The sequence below is a fragment of the Perissodus microlepis genome, chromosome 18 (assembly GCF_051167445.1).
Source record: "Perissodus microlepis isolate ML-2025 ecotype Zambia chromosome 18, ASM5116744v1, whole genome shotgun sequence".
NCBI lineage: Eukaryota > Metazoa > Chordata > Actinopteri > Cichliformes > Cichlidae > Perissodus > Perissodus microlepis.
This window is the reverse complement of record NC_140478.1, coordinates 19,829,094-19,848,468: the sequence shown is the minus strand read 5'-3', so window position 1 is coordinate 19,848,468 and position 19,375 is coordinate 19,829,094. Positions and strand designations below refer to the sequence as shown.

Sequence of the window (19,375 nt, the reverse complement as noted above, 5' to 3'; positions counted from 1 at the left end):
CCTCAGTTAAGTCCCCCAGTGTGGTGGAGACTAACGGCTTGAGAAGCACATATGTGCTCCTTGCATGTACTTGTTTTGAGATTTTCTTTTTCCCTGTAATGCCAGATGAATTGCTTTAACCTTAACTTCATTTCGATTTGATTTGAACTCCAGAGCCACATCTGGCTGTTTGTAATTATGCAGTGTGGAAGTCATTTAAAATCTGGGTAGTGGGTTTGCTGTGATGTTGAGTAAAATTATAGATATTGTCAAGATTTTGCCATTAAGTTCAAAGAAAACCTAACTTGCGCTTTCTGATGAAGGATGTCAGTATTTTCCTTGAAAAAGTCATCAAGATTTCAGCAGAAATCACTTTTTAAGAGACATTTTCCTTCCTTTTTGCATTGTGGCGTGAACTTCAAACCATGGGTTGAGATAAACTGATTGCACCAACGACTAGCTTTAGATTTATATCTGTAATTGTCTTGCCTAATCTCCCAGGATTTTTTTTCTGGCTCTTTAACTGTAATCCTGTGGCTTTTTGAACTATTATTGGAGATTAGGAATGACGACGGCTTCAAATGGCAGCAGAGTAAAATGCAGAAAGTGTAGAAAAACTATCCAAAATTATGTGTTAATTAAGAAAGCTTTGAGTGCTGCTTGAAAGGAAAAGCCGTTGTGCTTCATTTGGGCTTCAAATGTGTAAAATTCACCATTTGATGCCTGGGACAAGGTTTTCTTTGAGGGATGCAGTGAGGTTTGCCTGGGGAGGACAGTGGAGGGATGTGGGTTCAAATCCCCAGACCTTGCAGTGTGAAAATAGCTCAACCTTCAAGCTTGTGGTCTGGGTGTAGAATAACTTGGGGAATCATTATAAAAGGCTGCATGTATCAGGAGGAACTGCAGTGAGTGTTTTGACATCTGCAGGTCAGAATCAAATGAGTTGGGGGAGAAAAAAACATTCTTCAAACCCCAGTGACATCACAAATACCAAAGTCCCCCCGTAGGCACATTTATATTTAAATTGTGGTCAAGAAATTTACAGGAAATTGTATGTGTGTGTGTGTGTCTGTGTGTTTGTGTGTTTAATTTAAGCCTGTTAGTAGGTGGTCCTATGGTAGTAAAACCTATGGCAAAAGCAAGCAGCAATTCTACTTTTACTCCCAGGATGTGTGGTCAGCGTGATTTTCAAAACTAAACGCATTTTTTTTCCCACCATGCATCTGCAAGAATCAGTCAGCTCCACTCAGTCTACTCTTTAATTTTGTGCTCCCAGTGACAAGCAGTTAAAAGCAAGTCGTCATTTTGTCAGATGTTTCTTTGTAAGTTTGATTACAGGAATGAGAAAATAATGGATCTACTGCAAAGAGAGGAGAGTTTTAGTTCTATGCTTACCTACTTATTAGTGGTCAAAGTGGGGCAGATGTTTTCAATAATACAACATAAATGCCAAGCCATAAGAGAGGTTTTGCCAAGAATCTGTGGTGAAAGGGACTCCGCTCACACTATCAGCAGGCTCTGTTCCACGGTTTAGCTGAGAATTAGGGGACTGTGTGCACTCATAGGTTTCCCCCCACTTTGAACGTAAAGTTCTTTGTCTGAACTTAGCACAGATGCATTATGGCAAAGTTTAATGTAGCACAGACTTTGCTAATAATTTGACACAAAATTTTCTGTTGTGATCATCGGGATCACCATGCATCTTGTAAAAATCTGTGAAAAATGTGGAAAATACTTTTTTTGCTTTAATGATTCCTGGGAAACATTTTGCATTCATAATTAGCCTCATTAAAAAAAAAAAGAGAGAGAGAGAGAGAGAGAGAGAGAGAGAGAATTATTATCATTAACCAATTCTGTTGTTCAAAGAGAAATATGCAATAACTGTTTTTTATGTGATATTTTTATATGTAAAAAAATGAATGCAAATATGGGATTTCATGATTATCATTATTATTATTATTATTATTATTATTATTATTATTATTATTATTAGTCAATTCTTTACTATATAATTTATTGTTATTAATAAAGTGAAATCACCCAAACCACTATGGTCACCTAAGTCCAGACTGATACAAAATTGTAGTTTCTAACACATTTATTAGACCACCTCTCATAAAAACAAGCACAAAAAAATAAATAAAAAACCCTAAAAACTAAAAAGGACCGAATTCAAATTTTACCTAAATTTGAACAGGAAAAAACTGAGAATTCTGAGAACCATAAATTAATCATTTATTACAAAATTACATGTTTTACTATTTTATTATGGTTGTTTTGAAAAACAGTGAATCTGAAAATTCATGTGTAGTAAGAATAACTATACTTTAGCACTAAAAATGTGATTTTGATTAAATAGCACAGCTGTACTGTTGGATTAGCTGTTATAGAACATAAAAAAATATTTTGGTAATCATAAATACTGTTAATTTAAGGAAGGACTGGCACAAACCTTTTAGTCGGTGGTGGTCTAAAACATGTTGAGGACTGTAAATTGTGATGAGAACTTGAATTTTTTTTTTCAACTTTTTAAAATTTTTTAATTATTAAATATTTTAAAATAAATATTTTACATTTTCAAAAAAATAATTTAAATATACATAAAATTGTTGCATTGGGTATAATGATTGGCCAAATAAGACATTTGTTTTACATCTTATCAGCATTTTTCCCATTCTCTAAAATTTCATTCACCCTAGCAAGACATAACTCTGTACGTAAATGAATTAATTGAATGTGATCCATCTTATAAAAAGACTCAAAACATATGATACATATTGAAAGTGAATTATATAATATAGTGCTGTTATTTAACCATAATTTTCCAGTTAGGGCACTACAATGCAGCTAGTGTTGCAGGAAGTCTTTAAATAAGATCCATGCTAAAACCAATTCCATACAACATTATAATAGTTGTTGTGTTATCAACAACGGAGCAGTTATGGAAATATCCGGCAGCTAACAAACAAGCCTTAATGAACACACCAGATTCAATGGACAACTTGTTGTCAGCATGCGGGAAATTCCATGGTTGCAAATCTTAATTATGTGACAATAGATGGGAAGTGGACAGGCATGTGTTTTCTTTTGGTGACCCATGTTTCCCACAAGTAGAACAAAAATGAATTAAAAAAAAGGGGGGGGGGGGGGGGGGGGGTCAGTTATGCCACACATGAAATTACAAGGCTGCTTTTGCAGTGCCATTCCAGTGCTGTTTATGTATCGTGTGTCTGCTTTTTAAAATTTAAACAAAAACCCTGAAAACAAGCAGATCTTGGAAATACCTACTGACCATTACTGCAGTGCTATAGTCATGACAGGATTTGGTTTTAAGTCAACTCTTTTCTTTTCTCTGCAGATGGTTTCTGCTCACCAGATTGGGATGGCATTGTTTGTTGGCCTGAAGGGCCTCCTGGAAAAATATCCACTCCCTGTCCAGAGTATATTTTTGACTTCAACCATAAAGGTAAGCTTGGCCCTGGATACAGTAAGCAGTTAAATCCCTGAATTTTAAAATGAGTAAGGCTGCGCTCTGCAAACTCATTGCAAATCATAACTCGAGCTCTCTCTGAACCCGCTTATTGAATTATGCAGCTTTAAATCTGTAATTAAAAATAGACTTCTTTTGTTGATTTCTAGGATTAGCACACCGTCAGTGTGACAGCAATGGGATATGGCAGCTGGCAGCAGCCAACAGAACATGGGCCGATTATACTGAATGTTCAAAACACCTCCCCGAATATAACCCAAGTTATCAAATGGTAAGATCCATCTGATTTCCATTTACATACTGACACTGTCTCCCACCAAAATAATTAACAGCAGCACCATAGCAAATTGTCTCACTTAAGGCATTTAAGAAAAAAATGTACCCTGCAATTATACTTCCTTTGAAATGCGTAACAAATTAACAGCATGCCTTCTTAGTAATGTGCAATGCAAATAAAGTCTGATCGTATTTACTGAAATGCTGAGAAGATGATGAGGGGATAATGAAAGGATAGTCATGTGGTCGCTTTGTGATAAAATGGCTGTAACTGGCTAAATTTATGTTATAATACAAAGTGAAAACAGTGCCAGATTAGTCTTGAACTCAGTCATTCCCTCGCAAATCTAAGACCACTAAGAACTCACCAGACATGGCTCAGTTGAGTTACTTAACAATAATAAGACCCGCAGTTGCACAGTTGAGTCATGCAGCTACATTCGTCGATTTTAATGATTTTTATGCATCCTTTCTTGTGAATGCAGTATCGTCAAATCTTGCACAAATGTTCTCTTGGATTAAGGAAGAACCGATTAGATTTTCATCTTCTTTGAAAACCATTAGTGTGGAGCATTAGCAAACAATTTTATGCTTTTGCAACAGCCTCGACCATTTTGGGAAGACTTTGCTGCAAATCTTTGATATAACCTCGACAGCATCACTAATAGGTCACGAGACCTGGATGCTAGTCAGGGATCCAGCTTATCACAGGTCTCTTCGAGGTGTTTGATAGGATATATGTCAGGGCAGGCCTGTGTGGGCCAGTTATGTCTGACAGCTTATTTCTATAGGAAACCCCACCTGGATCGTGGGGTGTGTTACACATGGAAGAAGGGACTGTTTTCCAGTGCTTGAGGCACAGCAGTTAGAAGTGCAGTATTTTTAATTACTTTAACAGGCTGACGACAGCTTAAATTTCAATGTCACCCTGGTGTTATTTTGCATCTGTAGTCCCCTTAAAAGGTCAGAACATTTGACAACAGAATAGTACAGCGTAGCAGCAAAGCACAGAATTATTCATTAAAAGGCAGACAACAAACACATGTAAATAAATATATAATATGCTATTTCCAAGTGTGTGCATGAAATCTATAATATAAAAGTCAGTGAGTGAAGAGTTGAGAAGGTTTTAACAAACTTTTTAGGATGGTTTGGAAAGGGTTAATGAAGTTGCACCACCTCATACTATAGTGCAATCTATTTCATTGATTTGAGGCTATTACAGTGAAAGGTAATTGCTTATGACCACGTTATGCTGTAGAATTATTATTTTTCTTCTCTAAAGCCAGACCCTAAAAATTGACATACCCAGGGTGGAGTGTGTTGTATATTTAGCTCAGCTAATGTTTTAATGTTAGAGCTTTGTTGTCATTTATCTGACGTTATAATTAATTATCATAATGAGGTCTTTGTAGTTGTTGTATTTGTTTCATTGTTTCATAGCAGACCTGTCAGCTGATAGTGTTTCTTTGCTGTGTACCCTGACACAGTTGTACATTTTAAGCGGGCGTACACGTCTTACAAAATGGACATCTTTAACTTTAATAAAGAGGATTATGTGTTGCATAATCTGTAATACCATGAGCACCAACAGCACCATTACACTGCAAAGCATCGTGTGGAAACGGTTAAAAGAACAAGAACTACTACAACCCAGTGTGACTGACAGCTAGATGTGACCTTGATTGCAGGTGCCTGTGCAGAGTTCCTCTATCATCGCTCGGGGTGTTAGATGTCAGTGCTGGCGGTAAATAGATCTTGTAAGAAGGATGGAAAACTTGTTAAAAATATTGATAAATGAAAACATTCAAAGACTGTGAGAAAGCCGTGAAAGCTGTCATGCTTTGATCGTCACCCTTTTCTGGCCTGAAACGATACGATACCGCTGTCATCTGTATGACGTCGAATGTTCAGATCGATGTTCCAACAGAGGAGCAGTTGCAGTAGATAATGATAAATATGTGCGCATGAACTAAAGCAAACAGCAATACTGCAGATGCACGTTTTTTTCTGGCACAAGATCCTGATGCTAAATGATAACAGCAGTGTAGTATCAACTTACATCACAAGGAGGTCCTGGCACTTATTAACTTGGTGACGTGCAGCCAGGCTTCTGCTGGAGGATTAAACTACTGCCCAGTGTACTGATGCTTTCCAGTGACAAACCAGGTTATTTGGAGACATCCTTAAATAAATTTTTCCAACAAACAGGACTAGCATGTCTGACTAAAACATACAGCGGATCAAACAATGCAATTAGGAGGGGATAATGTGTCTGTTGATATTCTAACAAATTATCCTTTTCCAACAGGACGTCTTTCACCGTCTGTATCTCATTTACACGGTTGGGTACTCGGTCTCTTTGGGGTCGCTCATGGTGGCTGTCGTCATTTTGGGATATTTTCGGTGAGTCGATGCTGCTGCTGGACTTTTTCAATGAGTACTTTCAACTACAAATGTTCCCAAAAGAGAGGGCGTTTGATACGGGGTCAGAAATTAAGGTTAGAGCAATTGGAGAAGGGATCAAAACAGGGAGTCCAAATGATTCACAGCATGATGGCATGCTGTGAATCCCCCATCACCCCCACCCCGACTCCACCGGATAATCGTGCATCGCAATATATGTGTTGTGTCACAGCGACGGCACGGAGCACACAATCTATATCAAGCATTACCTTTGACTTTTACTTTGACTTTTAACAGACTATGATATGACTGCCTTTGAGGAGGAGCTTGCCTTCAGGCGTGCTGTAATGCATGCCTCATTGCCTGACATTTAGGTTCTTTGTTATTTTCATGCTGATTTCAGATTTCGCTGAACAACCAAAGTGTGTATGCTGATTTTTTTTTTTATTATTCCTCCCAGCTTACAAAGATTACATTTCCTATGCAACATCCACCTTTTCCCACATGTAAACATCTAAACAAGGGAGTGAAGGGATGTGAATTCAGAGCAAAGTGCTGTGTTTGAAAAGCTCTCCTCCTACTGTACAAACATAAGAGGTATCAGCCTTACCTTAGGGCTACTTTCTTAAATGAAAAAGGAAAAAAACCTTAAAACAAGGTTGAATTCAGTCTGAAAATGTCTGTTTTTTTTAATCATTTTGATTAACACAGGGCAGATTTGTTATTATTTGCTTATTTAGTTGAGCACAGGGACTATCACTAATCAATGGGAAGGAACTGTTTACCAGTGCTCCAACCGGCGTGACTTACTGTACAGGCAGGCAGTCAGAAGGTTTTTAGGAATGCTCCCAACTGGCACCAGGAAATCTACGGGCAAAATGAGTTTAATAAGTTGTCCCAGGGGCCCATCTGACATTCTGGCTCTGTGCTCAGAGCGCTCCAGCCATGTCTCCTCTTTAACACATCAGCTTTTAGACAGGAGAGCTCATAAATGTTTTCCAGGGAGAGAGAAGAGGGGATATTTTGCATTACCACTTGTGTTCAGAATTTTTCACTGGGGAAATGTACGCTAGATTAGTTTTTCTCAATCAATAGCTCTCTGAGGGTTGCTCGTCAAAGAATTCAGCTCATTAAAGAGTCTTTAGAGAAAGAAACAGTGGGTAGAAATTACACTGATCTAATGTCAGCGTCAAGTAAATGTTGACAAATTTAGACTTTAAACTGTCATGCCTTTTAGATTTTTTATTTTTTTTTGCACTAGTAAATATTCAAGAAATTTTAGCATTGACGTTTTGTCTTGACTGCAATAATGTAGCCTTTATGGCTATAGATCCTGCAGCTCCCTTTGGAGCACAGTGCCAGAATCACTTCACAGTTGCAAATGTTAACATTTCTACAAATGTTAAGAATGAAGAATTTTTGACTGATAAACTTGTGCTTTCGTGGAAGCAAATTTGGATCCCTTTCAACACATGCTTGCAATTTCGTTTTTACTGCTCACTTTGAGTGTAACGATTTAATATTTGTGTGTTTCAAGCTCCTAATTCTCGAGAATGTGTTGTAGTCAGCGTGGAATTCAGCTGGCTCTAATTAGGATGGGTATTGTTTGTGTGCGTGTGAAAAGTCGAGCACAAACTTAACATTGAGCTGTACCAACTGTCTAAAAAAAGTAAAAATAGAAAAAATTTCTCACATATCTGATATTTGACCATACCACTCTTTTTCTCTCTCTCTCTTTTTTAGACGGTTACACTGTACCAGGAACTACATCCACATGCACCTCTTTGTGTCCTACATGCTAAGAGCTATAAGCATTTTTGTAAAAGACGTTGTTCTCTACTCCGGATCGACATTAGACATGGAAGGAGTCAGTGTGGAAGACATCAAGTCTATTTCTGAAGCCTCACAAACCGACAAAACGCATTTTGTAAGTAAACCAAATAGAAACAGAAGCAGCAGATAAAGTCATTGTCGTAGTCAATGAACGTGCAGTACTCACAAAAAATATAATGTCAGGATTTGTTTGCTTTACGTGTACACATAATTTGATTAGTGTTGCTCGGTGTGAAGAGTTGTGTTTCCGCATGGGAAGTGTTAGGTAAGTTTTGCAGGAGTCTCAGTTGCTTTTCCAGTACTGCAGCAAATAAACTGTACTGCTTGTCACCGTGCCAAGGTTTTACTAGGCCAGAACTTGGCTTTCCTGAACAGAGTCAAGTCTGAAAAAATTTGTAAAGACTGTGTACTTTTCACGGATGCTTTAATACACAAACAATTTACACTATATATTTAGGGATATCTTTCATCCTCTGTATCTCTGCAAAGTGACTTATACTGTATTCAAACTGCTTAGTAGGTGAAATATTGTGTGTGACACAATGAGGGAACTTAGGTGTGTGTACTCTGGAATAATTCATCATTTTATGTATGGAGCAAATAACCTTTTTGAACCACTGATTTTCTTAATTAAGAAAAAGAAAATGTAAGGTCTGAACCACAGAGCAGTCCAATCACAAAAGGTCTGATGCTCCTGCAGAAATCACAGGCTGAATATGTGTATATAATGCTGTTCCAAAGCCTTCTTCTTTATAGCAAAATGGGAATTAGGTGCAGCAATTTATTGCACTTTATTAAGGATGTTTGGAAGCTCAACTCAGTCTGAGCTCTCTTACTCAAACTTTCTTGTGTTTTCTTTAAGTAGTCTTCATGAATAGTCCCCGAGGCTTCTTAAAGAGATTCCAAAATTCCTATTTGGATGCTTGTTCTGTTCTCTGTGAAGAATTTTTGACACACTGCAAACCAGTTGAAATATGTCAAGTTTTCAGCTTTGGGAATCACCTGTTGGTTCAAAAATACCTGTCAGATTGTGTTATGTGTGTACTTTTTGTTTGTATATTCAGCTAAAGAAATGGAAAGAAATTATGGGTTTAATGATACTGTTTAAAATTGGTTCTTTGCTAAGTGCAAGTTAATTGTAGACACAACACTTGCTCGTCCTTTGAGTTGTGTGCAGTACTCTGTGCTTTGAGTCCCAACTTTAGTGTTTGCAGTTAATTTTGTTGGTAGTCTATTGATACATTTATGTCACATTGCTTTTAAAGATTAATACAATTGGCATGAGAGACACCGATCATTCACAAATAAAATGTGCTTCCCGTATGTTGCATGGTGATAACTCACTTAGTTTCAAAACTTTATTCTGTGCATGAAATAAAACATTTTCACTCAGAACTTTGAAACAGTGGGTTCAAAAGCTTTGTTCCACACAAATACAGATAATAGATTAAGACACTGGGATGGACACAGAAAATAAGAGGCTGCGAATAACACAGGAACAACATTTGTAGATTAGTGCGCTTGGGACTGATAATTAGACATGCGTAAGAACTGAGTTAAGCCAGTGAACTACATCCATTCTCTTTATTTGTGGTAGAAATATATATAGATAAAAAGAAGTAAAACATTTAATTTAATTATTATTTCATTGAATGTTTTAATAAAACAGACGCATTTCAGAAAGCTGCAATAATAATCCATTGGTCGACCATATAACACCGTAACTATGAAGCGCAGATGCTGTGAAAAAACTCCACAGTGGACTCTGTATGTGCTGTCTGCATGCTTTTAATCTGCATGCTATTTAACATGTAGCATATTTACCAGACTTATCATCTGGTCTTAACTCGCTAGCATGATGATGTTTTGGTTCATTTACAGTACAAACATAACACAGCAGAGGTTAACAGAAATGCTGTTAGTTTGCAGGTGATGAATATTAACCTGTTGCTAACTCTAGTACAATTACAGCAATGTTTATTAATGTACACTGTCCCTGTTAAAAATAAACAAACTCAGTTCTATTCAATTCAATTTTATTTAAATATTTAGAAATGATCAAAATAATCAAACAAATAAATAAATAGACAATTACTGATCACATGGAAACTTATGAAGGTACTAGATAAAAAAATCAAAAGATTACCAAAGCCAGTCGTGGTAGACGCTAACCTCTTTTTGTAATTCCACTGATACCCATCTAATAATCTAATAATTGCTAAATTTTGTAATCAAGAATCTCAACCCTATAATGGGAAAGGCAGATGGCCACGATGCTTGGGACTTGAAGCTTTCTTAATAAGTGAAAACGTATACTTGCTGGTGGTGGGAGGAAATTGATCCACGCCCTCTGGGGACCAACAAAATTTAACAGCAATCCATTAATGCTCAAATGCGTACAATGGATTGTTAGCACTCAGAACTGTTTAACACCCTATGTTGGGTTATGTCTGGGAAGGAGTCATATCTCTGTAACTACTCGCCCCAGTTTGTTTGTTTTTTCAGAAATTTTCTCATCCCCCCACCCGTAAAAAAAAAGACATGTTATTTTTATCAGAAAAAAGAGTCTGGCTAAAAAGCCAACATATACAGTAATGAGCCTAAACTCACACAGTGATCCACGAGCAAAGTGTGTTGTTTCCCCAGTAACAAAATGGCATTGTAACTCGGTTACAGATGTAGTTCAGAGCAGTATTTTCCCATTGGGTGGGTGCAATGACAGTAGCGCTGCAAATTTAGATGTTCTTGAGGTACATCTAATGATAATGAGAAACTTTTATGTGTTATTCAAGATTTGAACTACATTACATTTGCCCATGCTTTCACAACATATGACCCAGCTGTCAAAATATGTCCAATTACTCTAACAGTCCTAAAGAAAAGGAACACCTGAAGATGGGGAAATCTCATAAAGTTACCTTGTTTATCTCAGCTGTTCTGCTATGAGTAAATAGTTGTCACATTGTCTGGCTACATTTCTCACTTAGCTAGTCAGAAGATCTACGAAGATTCCTCTCGAGCTGCTGTGACCGCACTTAGAGAAAAAGAAAGAGGTCCCATGATTCCCAGTAAAAGTCTTTATTTTGTTCAGAACCATCCTTCACCACAAGGATCTGTGAGCACTTTGTGCACTAACCAATCTGCAGTAATTACAGACAAGAAAATGTGATTAGAGATCAATGCGATCTCTAAACACATTGGGCTTGAGTACTGTAGCCCGTTTGCTTCAAGGCTTAACACGGTGTGCGTTCAGAGATGCTCGTCTGCATACCTTGGTTATAACAAGTGCTTATTTGAGTTACTGTTGCCTTCCTATCACTTCAAAGTAATCTGGCCATTCTCCTCTTACCTCACGCATCACCAAGGCATTTCCACTCAGAGAACTGCTGCTCACTGGATTTTTTTTCTTTTTCGGACCGTTCTCCATAAGACCGAGGGATGGTTTTGTCGGAAAACCCCAGTAGATCAACAGTTTCTGAACTACTCAGACCAGCCTGTCTGCCACCAAAAATCATGCCACATTCAAAGTCGCTTAAATCACCTTTCTTCCCCATTCTGATGCTCAGTTTGACCTTCAGCAGGTCATCTTTACTATATCTCCATGCCTAAATGCATTGAGTTGCAGTCATGTGATTGACTGATTTGCAATAATAAGCAGTTGAACAGGTATACCTAATGAAATGCCAGGTGAGAGAGTCTTCATTTTTCTGACATCTATCAGAGTTGTAAATTGCCAATATATCATTCATGTTTATACTAGCTGGAGGTCAGCTAACAAGATTTTAACCTCGTTCGTGCCTCTAAAGTTGCTCAACAATTAGCAGTGTGGCGAAAAGCAGCAGGAGTGAATCCTGCCTGAAAAATAATCATGCCCGCTGTCCTGTGGTGAATAATCTGAACATGAGTAACATAAGCCATATTGTTTTGCACCTTTCAACAAGAGGTCAGTCAAACGTGCATGAAATAAAAATGCATGAAGACAAAAGTTGCAGCTGCAGACACAGATAAATTAGAGCAATATTAAATGGGAGACTATAAAAAAATAAAATATATTTTAAAAATGTGTGAAATAATTTCATTTATTTCAAGGTTGTAGCAAACAGAAATATCTAAGCCTTCAGTGGAGCAGTCCTGCTGAGTTTTTTTCATTTTATCTGGATTTTTTTGGGAGCTCATTTCAGCGCTGATGCACAGTATTGCAAAAATATATTCATTTCTCAACTTTCTCAATGCAATTTAGACAGTGTGCAGGACTTTTTGCAATGTCAGATCAGTTTCCCCCGCTCATATTCACCTGTCTCATGAAATACATGTGCAAAGTGTTTTTCTGCTCAGCTGTGTGATGCATAAAAACCAAATTCTTCCTCTCCATGCTTAGTCCTGACCCTGGGGGATAGCGAGTAAAACCGTACCCAGACAACTTGAGAGGTGTGAATGGTCCATAATGTATCAGCAGGCGTGAAATGTATTTTGGACCCAAACCTGCCAGTGGTCTTTAAACCAAGCAGTATTTGAAATTCAGTTCTGTGGCACATAGGAAACCAGCGCTGACATGAGAAAACTGTAGAGGCCCACAATCCATGTCAGTGTCATCATAAAAGCCTATTAAAAGTGCCATTCTAGTTTATCACCTGTAGCTGAAATCAGAGTACCATAGGTGTATGTTAGAGTTATAAGGTATGTGGTTAAACTTTAAGTCTGTTGCTTCTTTTCTTCTTCTCTCTATAGATTACCTGTAAGGTGGTCGTGACCTTGTTTATGTACTTCCTGGCAACTAATTACTACTGGATTCTCGTGGAGGGTCTCTACCTCCACAGTCTCATTTTTATGACCTTCTTCTCCAATAGAAAGTGCCTGTGGGGATTTACTGTGATTGGATGGGGTGAGTTTGCTTGCTTAATTTACATTGTACTTGCATGTTCAGTAGATCCAATGACCTGCAATGTAATGCATGCAAATAAGTTGGAACACTTTGAGGTACTTCCATATCTGCTGATGAAATTCTCATAAATAAGAAAGGACAATGGAGAGTGACTCATCTGGTTAAAAAAAAAGAAGAAGATTTTGAATATGGGCTTCACAGTTCCTGCATTGTACACACTGTGCGTATAAATGTCATAAGCACAGCGCATACAATGTGGATGCTGTGCTACCCGGATTCTTCTCACATGAGCAAATTATTTTTTGTCTTTTTGATAAATTTTTTATGATACCAAGTTAAACATTTCTTATTTTATTTTGCAGGTGTACCAGCTGTGTTTGTAACCATTTGGGCAACTGTGAGAGCCATGTTTGCAGACACAGAGTAAGTGATCCATAGAAGCAATTTAGTTTCACTACTTTCCCATTAAGTGTGTGTGTACAGTTGTGTATGAATTAACCACACATATTTGATATTAGTGTGTCCAATAAAGCTTAAAGTGGCCAAAAATCAGTGTATTCAAATTCGATTTACAAATGGGCAACTTCACCTGGGTCAAAACTGCCAAAACTCCCAAACCAGACGGGCGGGACCTCAACCACCTCCAACTACCATTATCTGCAGCGTCCCCATTGGTCCTGTACCACAGTAAAACATGAAGTTTCTGCAGCTGGGAGCTCGCAACTAAGCTAGTATCCAGCAGCTGTAGAGTGGAACTAAACCACATAATTCTCTTCTCTGTCGGTGGGAGAGCAGCAGAACATTTCTGCCTCCTGTCTGGGTTGTTTTTTTGGGGGGGGGGGTTAGCAAAAAAAACCTACCATACATGATGATAACCACAGCATGTACCTTTGCAATATATTTGGGAAACTGAGTAAACATAATAATATCCATATGGCTTAAAATCTATCAGTAAAACCAGCCTATGGTTAATACCATACTTAACCTAAATCAAATGCTGTCATTGTGCATTGTCTATAAATCTTTGAAATGACATCTGGGGTCAAGTGAACTTTTAATTCCAAATAAAAAGAGCAGATTTTGTTATTTCAAAGCCTTGCAAATTATAAAGTTCTTTGAAAGCCATAAAACATGACCTGATGTTGTATTTGTGCCCTTTCTGTATATCCGACATGAACCCAAAGAGGGTTTTCATATCACTTGTTTATCGATGCCTTGTTATTATTTGTCTATCATAGGTGTTGGAACCTAAGCGCAGGCAATTTTAAATGGATATATCAAATGCCCATCGTGGTTGCTGTAGTGGTGAGTACGTGCTGATTTCAACTTTCCCCTACTGTGTGCGAAATGACAGTGTTTCGCTGCACCTGTGGCATCACAGCTGATGGATAAGACACCTTTCAGTGATTCCAATTACATCTAATTCTAACATTATGTTTCTATTTCCTCTTCAGATTAATTTTCTGTTATTTCTGAACATCGTCCGAGTCCTGGCAACTAAACTGCGAGAAACAAATGCTAGAAGGTGTGACACCAGACAACAGTACAGGTGCTGCGTACTAGCGAAGTGCAAAATTATTATTTCTTTTTTTTAATATTTTCTTTTCTGAGTCATGTTACGATTCATTTGAAATTTAATGCTGCAACCAGCAAATGTAACATTTAGCTACATCATGAGATGCACACTATATGGACAAAAGTCAAACATCTAGCCATGCAGTCTGCCTTTACAGGCATTTGTGAATTAATGGGTCGGTACTGTAATAGTTTGTCACCATTGCAACAAGTCAGTTTGTGACATTTCTTTCCTCCTAGATATTTGCGATTAACTGCAAGTGATATTACTGCAAAGTGGAAGAGCTGAGGAACCACAGCAACCACAGTAAAGTTACAGAGCAGGGTTGCTAAGCGCTGAGGGGTTTAGTGCGTAAAAGTCACCAAAGCTCTGCTGACTCGGTAACTGCAGAGCTCGCAACCTCCTCTGGCATTAACATCAGCACAAAAATTGTGCGCCCAGAACTTCAGCTCCTGTACCCACCTTTGTCCATATAATGCATTTTTGTAATCACTTATGCTTCTCGGGGTGACAGTCTATCCCAACTGTCAAAGTAAAATAAATCCTGGGAACATACTCGACAGGTTTCTAGTCCATCACAGTGCACGTACAAACACACCTAACCCTAAACCACACACTTTTATCTGCAGCGAATTTCACCACATAGCCTAAGTCTTACAAATGTGGGAGAAAACCCACACAAACACAGGGAGATTAAAACGTGGGAAATTCTCAACACACACTACAAGGTCATCTTCAAATTGCATTCCAACTGTTCCGCACTGTTCAGCATTCAGTTTCAAATGATTTCAAATACAGAAAAATCATCAAACCCTTGCATGTAAAAAGCTGGAAATTAAGCTTGATTTGTGTTTTTTTTTTTTTTTGCTAACAAATTACTTTAACCTTCAATCCACCAACTCATCTTTATTGTCGATCTATCAAAATGAGATGCTTATAAAGTATTGTGTTACGATTGTGAAATGTTTCTGTTACAGAAAACTGTTGAAGTCCACGCTGGTGCTGATGCCTCTGTTTGGCGTCCACTACATCATATTCATTGCCATGCCATATACAGAGGTGCATGGGATTCCATGGTTGATCCAAATGCATTACGAGATGCTCTCTAACTCCTTCCAGGTAAAAATGCTGTGATGAAAATTTCATTTTATTCTGACATAAATAATGACGTGCTCAAAAAATCTAATAGGCTTGATTTTTCAGGATTTAAAATGTCCTAAGGGTTAACCTTATCACTAAAGAACAGTTAGTGAATGTCCAGTTGTTGCTTATTGTTTAGTTCTTGAGTTATGGTTAGATCCTAATCAAGATTAAAAGAACAGCAGGAGTAGCTGATGACTGAAAATATCAAACAAAATGCCAAATTTTACAGCTTTGCATTGCAAAGATATTTCACTCACGGATAATGGGAGTAAAAATCACTGTTTACTATATTGCAGGGATTCCTAGTGGCAATTATATACTGCTTTTGCAATGGAGAGGTAAGAACTCAGAAATGTTGTCTTTTACACATTTTTGACTCTTCTGCTTTTATGCATAAAAGAAAAAAGTATTTTCTCTTCTAAGGTGCAAGCTGAGATAAAAAAGTCCTGGAGCAGGAGAACTCTAGCCCTGGACTTCAAAAGAAAAGCTCGAAGCGGCAGTAACACTTACAGCTATGGACCTATGGTATCACACACCAGTGTTACCAATGTCACTGCCAGAGGACCGCTGGGCCTCCACCTCACCACGAGGCTGGGACCGGCGCCTGTGAATGGGCACAGGAACCTCCCTGGGTATGTGAAAAATGGCTCCGTGTCAGAGAACTCTATACCGTCATCGGGACAGGAGCTCCACATTCCAGCCGAAGAGCATTCTGCGCATACACGGCCTTGTGAGGACGAAAAACCCTCGCCCGTGGTTGAGGAGGAGAGGGAGACAGTCATGTGACCTGCAGGACGCTGTCTTTGTTGGTGAAAATCGAGGAAAGAAAATCATCACGAAACAGTCTCAGGATGGTCCGAAGGGGATGGCTGCATGCATCGACACTGCCAGTTTTTTTCTCCTGTGAATTGAGCCGGAACATTGCCAAGCGATGAGGCTCGAGGCAGAAAGGCCGTATGGCTTTTGCGGGCTTATTTGATGGGTGATGACTGTCATTGTTGCAGCAAATAACTCTTTCACCAACCGCCTGCCACACTGAATGTGTAAAATGTTGAGAAGAGGACTGTCGTTCTTTACTTCCTATTCACTGCCATAACTGTTGTTATCCTTCATTTATGTTTCCTCTGGAAGCAATCGTCTTGTGGTCATTTTTTTTTTGTGCATAAGTAAAAACTGGGGTTTTGTAGTTACTACAATGGCCAAGAATACCCTTAATCACCAAAGTAAAGCCAGGTGGGTACTGAGCGCTCTCAGAGGCACAAATGTGGGCAATTTAATCAGGAAGTTTTGAATGAAGATTACATGTGGCTTTAAAACTATTAATCCTACTTGTTGAGAAGTGTTCATGTTTCCTGGTGTGGAATCTCATTTGTTCTGCATTGGATTAAATCCACTTCAGCGTAAAAGGGAAGTTACTCAGGTAATTGAAGTCCTCTGTTGTTGCACACCTATTTTTATACTGTTCAAGTGGTGTTTTAGCATAGTCAGCTTTTTGCTCCAGAGGATCCATGTGTGTCATAAAAGATTATTTTGTGTTTCTCTTCTGTTCACACACCCCTCCCCCCACCCAGTATTCAGCCCTCTAACTCCACAGATTTTGAATGGTTAAAATGAATGTACTAGTTTTTAGTTTTTTGTCCATATAAAATGTTAATACTCACACAGCCAAACTAAAAACACCAAAGTAAGAATGTCTTTGAAGACAACCTTTTTCTTTGAGTAACGTCATGTAACTCAAAGGAAAACTGTATATACTGGATATATTCTCAAAGTTGTCAAAAGATGAGGCCCTATTAGAAGGCACAGGATGCAGGCAACAGTCTTATTAATATTCCAGTGGAATATTAATTTAAGGAGGAAATGAAGAGTCTTAAATTCCCCGTGGGATTCCAGGAGTGATATTTGTGATGCTATAAAGAAAAAAAACTGAAGTTACTACTACACAGTATTTTTTACAGGTAGTCAGTCCAGTGTTGTGCTGCTTCTATGATGTATATACGAGTCACGATGTTTACAAAAATCAGAGATACATTCTAATTGTGAGCTTAAAGTGTTCCTATGTATGGATATGTTATATGTTATAAAGCTGTTTTGATGTTTTTTTTTCATGTATTGGTTTATGGGATGTTGGCAATATTTGGTTATGTATATAGGCCAAAACAGAACAGTTGAATATCTTTGTAATTTACTATACTTAGCCTGCATGATTGGCAGGGTAGCTCACATGATCTATTATACCAAAGAGAAAAGACATGATAAGCTGCCAGAGAAGAGGTTATACTGAAGATTTTATTTGTATTATCCTCCACCATCACGTTTACAGTGACCAGATTGTCTTAATTTTGCAGTAATATTTTTTTTTTTTTGTCTTTAAAAAAATCTTTAGTTTCATGTAAATAGCAGTGAAAGATTCAAAACACCCAGACACAGAGTAACAACAGACCAAAGCCTTTAATATTACATTTGTTGTTAAATCCTTAACATTGAAACTATGTTTCAAGATCTAACATTAGAATGATTCTGAATGTCACAAAATTTTCAAGCAGCAGCTGGCCAAATTTCTACATATTCTCAAGTAAATACTTTTTAACTGTAAGCTCCCCTGCATGGCTCTTTGGGTCATTTCACACTTAGTTAGCCACCTCTTTAACTTAAAGCCTGATCTGTTCAAGTTACTGCTTACAGTACAAACTGGATCCAATAGCACCAGAATGAAATCAACTTTACACATCGACTGTTTACCCTTTTAGCAAGTATTTAATGTTTTTAACATGCTTCATATTTTGCTATTATATATAAAAGACCAAAACCAAGAATGATTGAACTTACAATTTCAGTTTCATATAACAAATTCCCGTTTGCCATAGAGCTCCTAGCTCCTAGCTGCTTTTGACAGTCAAGAGGAACATTTTCATTCTGCTATAATTATGACGTAAGCTTGACTGGATTGACTACAATAGTAATTACAGGTGGCTGCATGCCGCAGTGATGAAAATAGAAAAAGACAGACTGAGGGAAACCTTTATAAAGTCATGTTACCGTACCTTGCTGCCACAGAAGATTTAAATATCTATCATCCATCTGTATCCTTTATAATGGGTAATTTAATGCATTTCTCCCCGGCTTGTGACAACTGAAAGTTAGCCTAATTTGCAGACCATCAAGAGCATACCATGTTACTGTTGCATAATCCAGTTTTTCACTCAGAGGTCGGGCAATGTCAGAGCATGAAGATCTTTTTTTTTTTTTTTTTTGTAAATCAAGAACACTTGGAAAATTCTCTTTGACCACTTTAATACCCTTTAATATGGTGTTTTGTTCTGATTGTATTATGTAAAAAGATTGTGTTTTGGAATCGAGTGTACAATAGGGCCAATAATCGTAGAGCTAAGGTTGTATTTCGTTGTTTCAAATACCTCTCATGGAAGTATAATGTGTATTCCATTGTCATTTATTTATCTTGTGCCGAAGTGTACTCAGTGGACTTGACTTTATAGTCTTCATGCTTTAGATACTGTAATGCGGGCAGTGACACATCATTCAGTCATTCTCTCTTCACTCCTTTGTGATGTAGGCATGTTATAGATACCAGTGTAAACTTCAGATGAGATTGGAGGATGCTTTCTGATCTCTATTGTTCATCAGTGAATTGTGAATAAGATAATAAATCTATAATTCTACTGTCTTTTCATATCCTAATAAGACACAAACATCAATAATGTAATAATGTATCAGCATACATTTTATTATCAATATAATATACAAATTTCACTTTAGAAAAAGAGTTTCA

General features: G+C 37.7%; 1 protein-coding gene across 1 annotated transcript in view; it reads left to right on the top strand.

The window, feature by feature from the left end:
• Positions 1-19,270, top strand: part of pth1r (parathyroid hormone 1 receptor) — a 47,599-nt gene extending 28,329 nt beyond the window's left edge. Inside the window, exons 3-13 of the mRNA XM_084912054.1 lie at positions 3,338-3,445; positions 3,619-3,740; positions 6,057-6,151; positions 7,895-8,078; positions 12,713-12,866; positions 13,229-13,289; positions 14,105-14,171; positions 14,321-14,415; positions 15,420-15,561; positions 15,882-15,923; positions 16,009-19,270. Of these exons, the coding sequence (XP_084768180.1) occupies positions 3,338-3,445; positions 3,619-3,740; positions 6,057-6,151; positions 7,895-8,078; positions 12,713-12,866; positions 13,229-13,289; positions 14,105-14,171; positions 14,321-14,415; positions 15,420-15,561; positions 15,882-15,923; positions 16,009-16,371 (1,433 nt within the window). The 3' untranslated portion in view covers positions 16,372-19,270. The remainder of the gene's footprint in view (positions 1-3,337; positions 3,446-3,618; positions 3,741-6,056; positions 6,152-7,894; positions 8,079-12,712; positions 12,867-13,228; positions 13,290-14,104; positions 14,172-14,320; positions 14,416-15,419; positions 15,562-15,881; positions 15,924-16,008) is intronic.
• The last annotated feature ends 105 nt before the right edge of the window (positions 19,271-19,375 follow it).